The sequence below is a fragment of the Podarcis gaigeae genome (genome assembly GCF_964106915.1).
Source record: "Podarcis gaigeae genome assembly, chromosome: 2".
NCBI lineage: Eukaryota > Metazoa > Chordata > Lepidosauria > Squamata > Lacertidae > Podarcis > Podarcis gaigeae.
Window position 1 is genome coordinate 70,233,109 of NC_139679.1, and position 13,591 is coordinate 70,246,699.

General features: G+C 52.3%; 1 protein-coding gene across 13 annotated transcripts in view; it reads left to right on the top strand.

The window, feature by feature from the left end:
- DBN1 (drebrin 1) overlaps positions 1-13,485 on the top strand; it is a 41,433-nt gene extending 27,948 nt beyond the window's left edge. For 4 of the 13 annotated variants that reach the window (XM_083726269.1, XM_083726271.1, XM_083726263.1 and 1 more), the window contains exons 5-15: positions 930-1,076; positions 1,582-1,659; positions 2,045-2,196; positions 5,279-5,342; positions 5,634-5,693; positions 6,267-6,378; positions 8,830-8,970; positions 10,642-10,776; positions 10,892-11,634; positions 12,242-12,344; positions 12,501-13,485. In XM_083726269.1, the coding sequence (XP_083582395.1) occupies positions 930-1,076; positions 1,582-1,659; positions 2,045-2,196; positions 5,279-5,342; positions 5,634-5,693; positions 6,267-6,378; positions 8,830-8,970; positions 10,642-10,776; positions 10,892-11,634; positions 12,242-12,344; positions 12,501-12,571 (1,806 nt within the window). In that variant the 3' untranslated portion in view covers positions 12,572-13,485. The remainder of the gene's footprint in view (positions 1-929; positions 1,077-1,581; positions 1,660-2,044; positions 2,197-5,278; positions 5,343-5,633; positions 5,694-6,266; positions 6,379-8,829; positions 8,971-10,641; positions 10,777-10,891; positions 11,635-12,241; positions 12,345-12,500) is intronic. The other 9 variants (XM_083726275.1, XM_083726264.1, XM_083726274.1 and 6 more) reach the window with 4 other exon arrangements.
- Positions 13,486-13,591: the final 106 nt, after the last annotated feature.

The window sequence follows — 13,591 nt, forward strand, 5'->3', positions numbered from 1 at the left end:
GAAAAGGGATTTGGACTTTGTGGAAGAGGGAACATGGTTCTCCTGCAATGCAGGGGTGGAAAGACCTGTGGCCCTCCAGTTGTGGACAGAGAGTGTAGCCCCATAACATCTGGAAGGACACAGGCTCCACATCTGGGATGGGCAAGGAGTTTTGATTGTGAGCTGTTGGCAGGAGACCTGTGCCAGCTGCTGGGTCTCCGCTGTTGTCCTCCAGGGTAGCTGCCTTAGATCCTCATCTGACTTCCTGCTCAATGCAAAATGCAGCTTCAAGTGGGGTGGCGAACCTGAGGTCAGGGGGCCAGATGTGGCCCTCCAGGCCTCTCCACCCAGCCCTTGGGACCCTTCTTAGTCCTTGCCCCTCATCAGCCTAATTTGTGGCTTTCTAAAGTGCTTTTGCCTGGCTGGTATATGTTCTTGAGCCATGCTCATGCCTCCTGCTTGCCCAGTTTAGGTAGGCAGGTAGCGGGTGCACAGGTGGGTGTAAGCCTCTGGCTTTTGTGTGGCTGGAGTAGAGCCTGCTCTACAAAGGTAAATGTCACACATCCTTTGCCCTGCTTGCTTTTGCCTCTGGCCCTGCCCATCACTGGCAAGCAGCCCCCCACAAAACTACCCAAGAGGGAATGCAGGCTCTCTCTGAAAGGGGTTCCCCGCCTTTGAAGCTACAGTATCCCTGATAAATATGCTCATCCAGACTCCGCTTAAATAGCTCCATTGGAGGAGAGCCCACCACCTCCCAACACAGTCTTTGTCTACTGTCTAGCAGCTCTCTTCCCAATAAAGAGGAAGTGTCCTCTGGTGCTGAGCTGAAATCTCTTTTCCTGGTCCTAGTCCTGCTCCCTGGAGCCTCAGAGGCCAGACAGGTCTATGTCATCTTCTCCAGCTTGGTGGCCGGACCTTCATTTTTCAGTGTGGTTTGAATGTCTCAACAGGGTGTGGATGTCATTGTCAACGCTAGCAGTGTGGAAGACATCGACCCAGGAGCCATTGGGCAGCGGCTCTCCAACGGCCTCGCCCGCATTGCCAGCCCGGTGCTGCACCGTCTCCGCCTGCGTGAGGATGAGAATGCACAGCCCGTGGTAATGCTCCTTCTTTGCCATGTCCCCCTTTCCCCTTGCTGGGGAGAAGCAGCACCAGCCTCTTCTGGGCTTGGGTGTGGCTGGTCTGCTGAAAGTAAATTCTACTTAGGGCAGCCTTCCCCAGATTTGGACTACAGCTCCCATCAGCCCCTGCCAGCATGGCCTGGGACTAGGGGGAGATGGGAGCTGTAGTCCAACACCATCTGCAGGCACCAGGTTTTGGAAGGCTGTTGACACAGGGTAAGAAAGATGGTTACAGTGGAGTGGACGTTTCAGTTAGCAATAACCTCAGATTAACCTCACTGGCTGCGATGGGTGCACTGCAAATCCTCCAGCATACGTTTTGAACTGCCTTGAAGAATATTCTGGTCAGTTACCCCCATGCTGTTACAAAGCATTGTGAAACACACCAGGGCAGTGGGAACCTGGCAAGTTGTCTTGTTATCTGTGTGTGCTCATTCACACACATACACGTCTCTCTCCTGATTTGATTTCTTTGTTTCAGGGCACCACCTACCAGAAGACTGATGCTGCTGTGGAGATGAAGCGACTCAACCGGGAGCAGTTCTGGGAGCAGGCCAAGGTAGAAAGGTTTTACCAAGGAAGCCCTGTCCCTGGGCAGGTCAAGTCTGTGATTAGCTATGACTATCTATCTATCTATCTATCTATCTATCTATCTATCTATCTATCTATCTATCTATCATCTATCTATCATCTATCATCTATCTATCTATCTATCTAATCTATCATCTATCTAATCTATCATCTATCATCTATCTATATCTATTATCTATCTAATCCATCATACCTCTCTCTCTCTCTCTCTCTCTCTCTCTCTCTCTCTCTCACACACACACACACACACACACACACACACACACGTATGTCTTTCCTTACTTTCATCCCTGTTCCAGCCCTTCTGTGTGAGGTGCAGCACCTACCCTCTCCCTCTTTTCTGTCCCTTGCAGAAAGAGGAGGAGCTGCGCAAGGAGGAGGAGCGGAAGAAGGCCCTGGACGAGCGGCTGCGTTTTGAGCAAGAGCGCATGGAGCAGGAGAGGCAGGAGCAGGAGGAGCGAGAGAAGCGCTACCGGGAGCGCGAGGAGCAGATTGAGGAACACAGGCAAGGGGCAGCCAGGAGGGTCTGGCCGTGGTGTTGTCTGTGTGCAAAGGGAGCCAAGGAGGCAACACGGGTGGTTCCTTAGCAAGCCAAGATGGGCAAATATCGGTTCGTCCAACAGGAGGGAGAGGGCTCTTGTGCTCTAATCCTGCTTGCAGGCAAGGATGCCTCTTCCACGTTGCTTCCTTGTGGGAAGCAAAAGTGGCCCTGTTTCATTGGCTGCCCTGTTGCTCCTCCCTCTGTTTGTATAGGCCTAAGTGCCTCTTGGTCCTTCCTGAATGTTATGCTGCCAGTACTGATGGTGGTGGGAGTCTGCTTGAACTCAGCATGATTATTTAGTGCAGTTGGAGGTATATATCAGCCTCACTTCTTGCTGTTTTCAATTTAATTGCTCACAGAGTCATATACAGTCATACCTCGGGTTACAGACGCTTCAGGTTTTTTGGGTTACGGATCGCCGAAACCTGGAAGTACCAGAATGGGTTGCTTCTGGGTTTTTGTGGTCGCGCATGCGCAGACGCGCCAAATCACAACCCGCGCATGCGCAGACACGCCACTGTGGGTTGCAAATGCTGCGGATTCCGAACGTGCATCCCGCTCGGATCACGTCCGCAACCCAAGCATCCACTGTACATGTTTATTGAATGTATTGCGCTGGTAATAGCTGTTTCCTCCAAAACATTCCTAGGAGGTAGGTTCAGCTGGGAGGTAGCGGCTGACCTAAAGTCATTCAGAGCGCTTCATGGGTGAATGGGAATTGGAACCTCCCCAATCCACATTCTGCTTCCTCTCTATAATACCAGTGCTTTTCAAGCTGTGTTCCATGGCATCTTGGGGCTCTTTGAAAGCCAATGAAGACAATTAATGGCAGGCAATTCTCCCTGAAAAGTGGCTTGCCCACCACTGCTGATTGTTCTCTGCCATGTTATGTTGGAGCACAGTCTGGCACTTCACACCGAATAGAGATGAGACCCCAAAGTCCTGGCAGAAACCTGAGTGTGTTCTTCGGAAAGATTTCATGGCAGATTTTGGGGGGGGGGGGGTTGGCTAAGCAGTTGAATTTGGAAAGAGCTCTTTCCTGCAGTCATGTGCGGTAGAAAGCCACTGCACAGCAGCACCCTGGCACAGTGCCCTTTCCCAGTTGTTTCCCTTGTTGTTGTAGGATAATCCCAAGCTTTCAATTTACAACAACAACAACAACAACAATTTATTTATACCCCACCCATCTGGCTGGGTTTCCCCAGCCACTCTGGGCAGCTTCCAACAAAATATTAAAATACAAAAGTCTGTTAAACATTAAAAGCTTCCCTAAACAGGGCTACCTTCAGATGTCTTCTAAAAGTCTGGTAGTTGTTTTTCTCTTTGACATCTGGTGGGAAAGCGTTCCACAGGGCAGGTGCCACTACCGTGAAGGCCCTCTGCCTGGTTCCCTGTAACTTGGCTTTTTGCAGCAAGGGAACTGCCAGAAGGCCCTCAGCGCTGGACCTCAGTGTCCGGGCTGAACAATGTTTACTTCTTCTGATGACAGAAGGATTGGTCAAAGCCATACCACTTGTCCTGTGTCTTACCAGAATAGATTAAAGAAACATCTGAAATTATAGGTCTTTGCCACCTCCTGCATATTCATTTGGGAGCAGAGGGAACCATGCAACAGTAGCCAATATGCCTTTAATGGTTTCATATTCCATATGTGCAATAAACGGTCCCTATTCTGTGATTTCCCAGGTTTATCAGGACTTCTGTAGCTCTTTGGAGGGCTGTGTGTGTCAGATGGCAGTGCTGTTTCATAACTGCTGAACGATTACGGTCTCTGAAGTGAAGCACTTAAATCGTTTTGCATTTGCATGAGTGGCAGTGATTAAATTTTAATAGAGAGATAGATTGGGCCCAGCCTGGGCAGGACATATTTGGGCATACTTTCTCGTGTTGTGGTTTATATCCAAACAGCTATGGTAGGCTGGATTAAGAGTACAAACACATCATCGTTTTCATACACAACAGTGGTTCCTAGGTAGGTGAACATGCAGCAGACAGAATGCCAAGTGGTAGGATAAGAACTTGGAACACCTTGGTGAGCTGACAAGGTATGAAATGCAATAGGCTAACATGTAAAGTGTAACACCTAAGAAAGGAAGCTCAGAAGGTAACCGTTTAAAGGTGGGAGGCAGAAACAGGATGGGATTTGGAATGGGACACACTTGCAAAACACGGAGCGACAGGAGGCATTTAGCAGAGGGGCTCCTAGAACACAAGGCATAATAACCCCTCCAAATGTTCTTTTTATCACACAAGCATGATGATCTGTGCTCAAGATGGTATCAGGGCAGCTATACGTGATTCCGCTTTCAATGTTGTTTGGGCCTGCGAAGGTTCAGAAGTGGATATGCTGCTTCATTTCCAGCTGGTGCATGCCCCATCGCTTCCTGCTGAAATTCTGCAACTTCTGGGATGGGTGGGTTGTCCTGCTTTGGTTGTGCTATAGCAAAAGGGTGCCCCTCCCTCCCAATGGCAATAGTGCAGCAGCACATGCAGTAGCATTGCCAAACAACTAAGAAAGCGGAATGATGTGTGGGCTGTCCAGTGTAAATCCACGGCTAATGCGTTATTATTGCATCAAAGACACATTGCAGAAAATTTAAAAAAGGCCATGCTATCTGGAGGTGCCCAAGAGATTTTCCTGCTTGCTGGCAAAATAGGCACAGAGCAAGCTTTAGAGTGGGCTCTAGAGACCAGTGAAAATGATTTAAGAGGCCTTGAAATAAGAGCTAATGGGGGAAATGGTGCATAATAAGGATTAAGTGAGGGTGCAACAGAAAATTTAAAATATACACAACTTTGGAATAAAGTTGGAGGTCAGGCGGTTCTCCATGGTTCCTGAATGGAGAAGGCTATCTTTTGACTGATTGGCTACTTCCTGATGCTTTGCAAGGAAGGGTGGGATATTATTATTATTATTATTATTGATGTTAAATGTTAGAAAGCCAAGTCAGCCTGCGGCCTGTCCTACCCAGGTCCTAGCATTCCAGTACCAGGATCTCTCAAGCCTTCTTTTCCTCCTCCTTCTCCTCCTTTCCCTTCCCACCAGGCGAAAGCAGCAGACCCTGGAGGCGGAGGAGGCCAAGCAGCGGTTGAAGGAGCAGTCCATCTTTGTAAGTGATGCTTCAAGAGCTTGGGGGAGGATTGTCCAGTTGTGCCACTGGCTCCCCCAAGGAGGTTGGCAGAGGTAGGGATTCAGCACCAAGGCTGGCTGGTGACATTGGGGACCCACTCTGCAGCCAGGGTGAGGACGCCTTGCTGCCCAAGAGCTCTTCCTCTCTCCAGCTTTGTGCTAGGCCAGGAGAATAACAGTAAAGCAAACAGACAGACAGACAGACAGACAAATGTAGGGTCTTCTGGTGTGGTTGAGGTGCCCTGGGGCTGACGCTGACCTCTCTCCCTAGGGGGAGCAGGAGGACGACGAAGACAGGCAGCAGCCCAAAAAGTCTGAGTCAGAGGTGGAGGTGAGTGCGGCCCCGGGGCACAGCATGCGTTGTGTAGGCAGCAGGACCTCCATGCACCCTACAGGGCTCTTGCTGCATGAGGGTTGTCGCGTTTGTGTGTGGAGAGTTTTGGCGGGGAGGGGGGCCTTCAATTCTGGCGACTGTTGTCCTGTGGAGAAGCTGGAGTGTGCTGTTGATGAGCGGAAGTCTGTGCTTAAGCAAGGCTGGGCATCAGTTCTCTCTCTGGGGAGCAAGGCGGGATCCCGGCTGTCCTCGTCTCTCCTTTGCTTACATACATGTTCCATTTTGTCAGAAGAGGAAGACAGATTGTGGTGCTGTCACTTTTCTTTCTCCCCCCCCCCGTCACTGTGTGCCATTGCTGCTGCTGGGGGTGGGGTTGGGGCATGGGGTGAGGGACACTGTTTGTGTGTGGCACGTATCATGTTTTGTCACTGTTGCCCTGGCAACTGCATGGGGAGGGGCAGCGGTGGTGTGAGGGGGTTCGGGCTGGGTTTATGACGGGGTCTGTGTGGGCCTGTGGACTGGGCTGCCCTTGACCGTCCTCTCTCGCTTCTTCCCCTCGCATCCCGACAGGAGGCGGCTGCTATCATTGCTCAGAGGCCCGAGAACCCCCGCGAGTTCTTCAGGCAGCAAGAGCGAGTGGCTTCGGCCAGTTCAGAGACAGCCCCGCCCATCAACAGAACAGGTAGAGAGCCCTCGCTGGCGCTGCTTCAGGCAGGGAGTACAGAAAATGGGGGGATGAGGGTTGGTGGGGAAGCGGTCAGGAAGATTTCAGCAACCTGGTTTTTGTTTTGTTTTTGTTTTTGAATGGAAGGTGGGGAAGTATAAATCTCAGGGCAAGGCAGTGGGCATCCAGACACTTGGAAATGTCTGCTACGGATGATATGAGCAGATGGGGGGGTTGTTTAAGGAAGCAAAGGCAAAACTCAAAAACATGACCAGAGGTCAGTTGAACACAGAATGAGGTGCAGAGAAGAGACATTCCCTGCTGCTGAGTCTCACCATAAGGGAAACAGCCAGCATCCTATGAAAGCCTGAAAAGTGGCAAATACCTAACTATAACAAAAGACTTATGTCCTTTCTTATCACATATAACCAAGTTTTGCGTCCAATAATTTGATTAGGTGTTGTTGTTGGATATGTATACAGTGGTACCTCAGGTTACATACGCTTCAGGTTACATACGCTTCAGGTTACAGACTCCGCTAACCCAGAAATAGTGCTTCAGGTTAAGAACTTTGCTTCAGGATGAGAACAGAAATCATGCTCCGGCGGCGCGACGGCAGCAGGAGGCCCCATTAGCTAAAGTGGTGCTTCAGGTTAAGAACGGAGCTCCGGAACAAATTAAGTACTTAACCCGAGATACCACTGTGTTCTAGTTCATAACCATTTCATTGTCCAAAACGGCAACAGTTTCGTCAGTTTTGGAGAACAGTCGAAATGAGGTCTTCAGGGCTCTACTACGTCATTATCCAGCACGCGGGGCTCAGAGTGAGACATCTGTGGCCCAGGTTGTCCTGCCTGTCTCTTGCTCAAGGCTCACAAGATCCCTCCTGGATCAGAGGCTGCTGCTGATGCCAGCGCCACACAAGGCGTGTGTTTCTGGGCTGTGGATCAAATCTAGCATAGCTTGATTTTCAAGACAGGGTCTGGGGGATCATCTGTCTTTGAGGACGCTATAGTGAACCTCTCACCCTTTGAGAAATTAACGTGGAAGCAAAAGATCATTGATCATGTAGTCATTGATGTAGAAAACGTTCCATTCTGGGCTAAATCTGAATTGGCAGCCCGTCATCACCACCCCCTGCTTTCATGGTGTCTGGATCCTGCAGACAATTGGCTTCCCTGGTGGCAAGTTTCCAAGTGGTGTCCATGCAGCAAAGTGGTCCTCCATCACCTCAGTTGCATCATCCCAGTATGTGAATGGGTCTGATGTTAGCTAGGCAGCAGGAGCTCTCAGTGTTATTTATCGAATTGGCCAGCCTTGGGGGGATGCTCCGGCCTAGCAGCCTTTTTCTGCCCTTGACAGTGCTGTCTGAAGAATGGTACTGCTGGGGTGGGCAGGTGAGCAAAGGGACACTAGGAATAAGCCAATGCAAACAAGACAGAAATCCTGCCGCAGTTTTTATTGCATCAAGCGAGACTGTGTCTCTGTAGCTAGGAGGGAGAACCTATGGCCCTCCAGGAGGTGTTGGGCTCCTTCAGCCTCATCCAGCATGGCTGATGATCAGAGGAGATGGGATGTGTAGCCTGATATTGTCTGGGAGGCCACAGGTTTCCCTATGGAAGGAACTGGACAAAAGAAAGCAGGGGCAGCAGCGGGTGAGATTTTCTCTTGTGCTCTATCCCACCTCAATTCCTGGCTGCTGCTTAGGACACACTTCTTGGCTGCGTGTGAGTTTTGTACAGCCCACCAGACCTGAGTAGGCCACAGAACCTCCAGGCATTGTTTTGGCAAAGAAGCACAGAGACTCAGCGCTTTATTTGTAGCAGCCTCCACGGGTGGTTCATGCTAGAGAACTCCTTTGCACCTCTGCTGTGGCTTTTTCTGGCTCCTTGGGCTGCCCACCGCAGAGAATGGTGCAGCTGTGACTATCCCTGCCTCGGGGGTAAGGCATGAACTCTGCTCTCTGGAGCCCTCTGCGTTACAGCTTTGGGTTCACCCTTCTGTGTGATAGTTTGGGTTGGCTCTCTATTGGGGACCAGGTTGCCAGTTGACGTAGGGACCTTGGCATGAACTCGTCTTCCCCGGCACCACTTGCGTATCCTGCCTCCGAGCTTCCTCTTCTCTCCCGCTTCACTTTCTTGCACCGCCCAGCCTTCCTGATGCCATCCTGCCCCTTCCACACTGCTCCAGCCTGGCCCTCGTGCCCCCCAGCCGCTGCCTTTGCTTTTCCCCAGCCCCCCACCCTGCACTGCTGCTCCCAGGAGCCTCCTCCCACCCTCCTCATTGCCTTTGCAGAGACCCGCCTCCCTCACAGTCTTCCCCTGCCTCCCCAGCCCCTCACGTGGGCCTTGCTTGCCCACTGGCATGAGCAGGGGGGCGGGCGGGAGATGGAGTGGGCAGCTGGAGGGGAGACTGATCATTCTCTTCTGCTTTCTCTGTCTCCGTCCGTCTGTCTTGTCTTTCTCTCAGCAGGTCGTCTGCACTGTCCTTTCATAAAGACACCTGACAGTGGGCCGCCTTCCTTCTCCTCCTCCTCCTCCTCCCCTCCACGGACTCCCTTCCCCTATATCTCTTGCCACCGCACACCAAACCTCTCCTCCTTCTTCCCATGTAGGTAGCCAGGCCCCGGCCGGGCTTTGGGGAGTCGGTTGGGGAGGCAGCTGCTTCGGGGGCCTTGCTCACCCGCCCCACACCTTGCATCTTTGGCCAAGCCCAATCTCACTCCGCAGGCATCTCTGAAAGGAAGGACTAAGTGTCCGTGAGTGTCTGAGAAACACTGGCCCCGCAGACTGGACCAGGGAAGACTCAGGGCGCAGCCTGCTCTCTCTTGTGCTCACTGCATGGCAGGAGTGTAGCCCCAGAAGAGCGGAGAGGGGCCTAGCGTTATGCTTCGGCAGCTACCGCCCTCAGGGGGGCTGGCTTTGTATATAAGACGGAAACCTCCCCTTTGGCGCCCCACATCTACGCCCCCCCCGTCCGGTTCACCTTTTAAAAAACAGCTTCGGTTAGGTAGGCTGCAACAGGGACTTCTCAACATCAGTAGCTACACCGTAAATCCAAGCATGGATTTGCAGGCCGATGTATTGATGCCCTATAGGCAGGGTGGAGGCAGTGAACAGAGAGCCTCAAATGAAAACCAGTTAGGCCGATTGTGACTGTAGAACAGAGCACCCGTTTCCCCAGATTAGAAAAGGGGCAGCCAAAATTTATGCAAACAGAAGATGAACCACACACACATGTACACACAGAGAGAGACAAACAGTATGCACACCATAGCTGTCGACTTTCAGATTTGAAAATAAGGGATCAGCAGTATCAAAAATAAGGGATCAGCAGCCTCAACTGTCCCGGGGACAGTCTACGGGATATCTAACAATCCGGGATAGCAGCATGAAGCAGCGGGAAACGGCGCTGGAATAAGGGAATTCCTGCAAAAAAAGGAAAAGGTTTACAGCTATGATGCAGGCAGGCAGGCAGGCAGGCACACACACACACACGCACACATACACAGACAATGCTGCAGAGAGCATGTTTCTACTGGACCAGTTGTACTGCATAACGGGATATCCCTGAACCAGGGTGTAGGATGGATATACTGGGCGAACTGGGTTTGTGATGGCAGTACTAAGTCTGGGACAGAGAAGACCTTCTAAAGTTGTCCCTTCACCTGATGTTTGCAGTGGGGAGGGGCGTTATTTTTTCCTGTAGACTCTGCTTCCAAAGATAGTAAAAAGGGGAGGATACGTCCTATAAAGGAGGGGGTGGCAAAACTGGCCTCCCAGTGTTGCTGGATTACAACTCCCATCATCCCTGACCATTGGCCATGATGGCTGTGGACAATGGGAGCTGGGAGAGCCACGGTTTCCTCATTCCTAATTTTAAGTGCCATTTGACATAGAGAACTTCAGGGCCCCCATGGTTGTACATGACACAATAGTTCTGCCTCCACCCTCCGCAAAAGAGGGCTTTTCCCCCTTCTTCACTCCTTCCGTATCCAGCACATTTGTCCGCAAAAAGCAAAGTGAAACCTTTATGCCATATAACTTGCTGTAGGGTTAGGGTCACTGAAGGGCAGGCGGTTAATTTTGTCGACTGGGTAAGTTGGGGAAATTGCACATTTCAGGAGGAGTCAGATCTTGGTGCCTTGTTGCCGTCGTTGTTGTTCAAACGGAGCTGCCCTGCGTGCTTGGGAGTGCAACTGGCGGGCCCTGTGGCTAGGGGGGTGTCGTGGCCTTTGACTTGTGGGCTCCCCACCTGAGTGCCCGTGTGGCTCCTTCACAGGCAGCCAGTCGGAAACGCACAGAAAGGTCTCTGCCTCCGCCAGTAGCCCCTGTGACTCCAGCACAGCCTCAACGCCTGTTGGGGAGCAGATTGAGCGGGCCCTGGATGAGGTAACGCAGCAGGGTGCATTGAAAGGTACGTGCAGCCCCCTCGCCCCTATGGCTTGCCCCTCTCCCGGGTCCTCAGGCTGCGGGCTCCCTCCCTCCAGGTCTGCTGAGGAACCTCCTCTCTCGCTTCCTCCCCTCTGCAGACTCCTCCAGCCCCAGCAGTGACGAGACAGCGGTGGCATCCGCAATGAGCTGGGCCCCTGCCAGCGTGGAGCCTCCGATGGAGAAGGCCGAGGAGCCCCCTGTGGGGGCCACAGCCTGGCAGGCAGCGGACTGGGCAGAGCCGCAGCAAGGCGGGGCTGGCCCCACGGAAGACCTGGTGTTTCCAGAGCCCAAAGACGAGCCTCTGTTCCCAGAGGCCCCGCCTCCTAAAGAAGAGCCTCTGTTCCCAGCAGCCCCTCTGCCCATGCAGAGTGAAGGCGCCCTGGATCTGGGCGAGGCCTTTGGGTTCTCCCAGCCCCCCGCCCCGCCGTCAGAGAACATCCTCGACCTGTGGCAGAACGACAGCGCCGCTGCTGAGCCCACCCCTCCCGACGCCTGGGAGCTCCAAGGCGGGCCCCCCACCCCAGCCCCGTGGGACCTTCACGACGGGCCGCCCGCCGCCGCCCCCATGCTGGTCGAGGTGGATGCCCCCCCAGGGGCAGTGGAGCCCCCACCCTCCGCCAGCCTCCTGGAAGACAACCTGTTGAACTTCAACGACCTGCCCGAGCCCCCGGCCACCTTCTGCGATGCTGAGCAGGATGAAGAGCCAGCCAGCATCATTGCCATTGAGGGGCTGCACCAGATGACCCTCAGCTACCAGCACGCCCTGCAGGAAGCTTCCGGGGTGCACCAAGAGCCCCAGCTGCTCACCAACGGGGAGACTGCCCAAAAGGAAAGCACGCAGGTGAGGAGGGGGGCGCTCAGGCTGGCAGCAGGGCCTGGGGAGCACTTCTGAAAGCTCCTGGCCCTGCCTTGCAGATCAAAACAGGATCATGAGGTACCACAGCTTCGTGTTCATTTAAAGTGTGTCTCCTTTGGCCCCTGCCACCGGAGAAGTAATAATAATAATAATTTTGTTATTTATGTGCTGCCCAACTGACTGGGTTGCCCCAGCCACCCTGGGTGGCTTGCAACAAATTAAAACACCAAGCACAGTAAAACATAAAACATCAAACATTAAAAAGTTCCCTATGCAGGACACATCTTCTTTCATGTCTTATTTATACACACACAGACAAAATATTCCTTTATTTATTAATGTTGGAGAATGATGATGAACAACTTAATATGTGCACCTTGCTGCAGTCTTTAGACCATGCATGTTCCACAAACTTTTGGACCCTTTCACACGTGCTAGCTCATGGGTAGCTTGAGCATTTTACTCCTCAGGCCTTCGTTGTCTGAGAGTACAAAACCAGAAAGTGATTGTTGCTCTGGGTTAACTGGGAAGGGAAAGAATAGGGACACCTTCCAAAGCACAGCACATGCCACGTTTTGCTTTTCTCTTCCAGACCAGCGAGGGTTATTTCAGCCAATCACAAGATGAAGACTTTAACCAATCAGAAGAACCATCTGCTAAAGCTCCTCCTCCAGTGTTCTACAATAAGCCCCCAGGTGAGGATCAGGGATGGATGGGCAGGTGGGAGGGAGGATGCGCTTCCTCTTCTGGGGACCCCTAGAAGAGTGGGCTTTGGGGACCACCCCTTTTCAAAGGGGGGAAAAGAGCCAGCCACCCTCCCTCACAGGTCATGCATTTGATTCCGCCCTCAGAGATTGATATCACCTGTTGGGATGCGGACCCAGTGCCAGAAGACGAGGAGAACTTTGGGGGCAGCGTTTAAGGCCAGCTCCCCTGCCTGACTCCTGTATCCTGCACCCAGCGAGTGCAAGCCTGGAGCAGCCGCAGTGAGGGCCTGGTGCCTGCTTGCTCCGTATTGTAGCCCTGCGGTCCAGGGCCTAAGATTGTGCCCCAGCCAGACAGGATATTCTCCATGGTACTCCGGGGTAACTTTTTCCAGCTCTCTTTCTCTTTCTCTTTCTCTCTCTCTCTTCTCCCTGTTTTTCTAATGTTGTCAAATAGGAAACGTGTAAATCTGCCTGGTCCCCCTCTTTGTTGGTAGCTTCCCTGCAGATCCTTCCCCCTTCCAATTGCCTCTTAGCCCATTGGGTTTTTTCTGACACTCCCCCAAATGCCATGTATACCATCTGGGTTGATCTCCTGTGAGTGCTGCTCTTGGGGGTGGGTGGGGAGGGTCGCTTCCTCCTCTCAGACTCTGCCCAGAGTTTTGAGTATTTTGCACGAATTTAAAATAAAATATGGCAATAAAATGGCCCTTGTCTGGGCAAGGCTCTGGCTCCCATCCCCCCACTTCTCTGTTTGGTCCCCCCAACACACACCTGAGGCACCCAGGGAAGCAAAGGAGAGCCCCGTCCATCTCTGGGCTCTAGCAGCAAGGAACTTTCCCCCCTCCAGAGTTCTGTGCCCAAATGCCCCTCTTGTTTCAGAAATAAGCCCATTTCAGACCCTTCTCCTTAGGCCTTTATTTGCCCTGAGAGCCTGGGACAAGGGGAGACTCTGGGTGGGCTCTTCCCCCCTCCAAAAAAACCCTTTCCTCTTTCCCTACCCTCTTTCCTCTTTCATTCCATGCTTGGTTTCCTTTCTCTCACGTACAGTAATTGTTTTTTTGAAAGCACAAATTCTGTAACAGCAATGTGCTTATGTATGTTAATAAATAAATTGATTCCAAGCAGGGCAGCTGGCTTTGTAGTACAGGGTGCCTTTTTTTGCTTTCAAAGGTGGGGCAGGATTCATGAGGCAACGCAAGACCACCGGGTGGTCGGGTGGGCATATTCCACAGGCA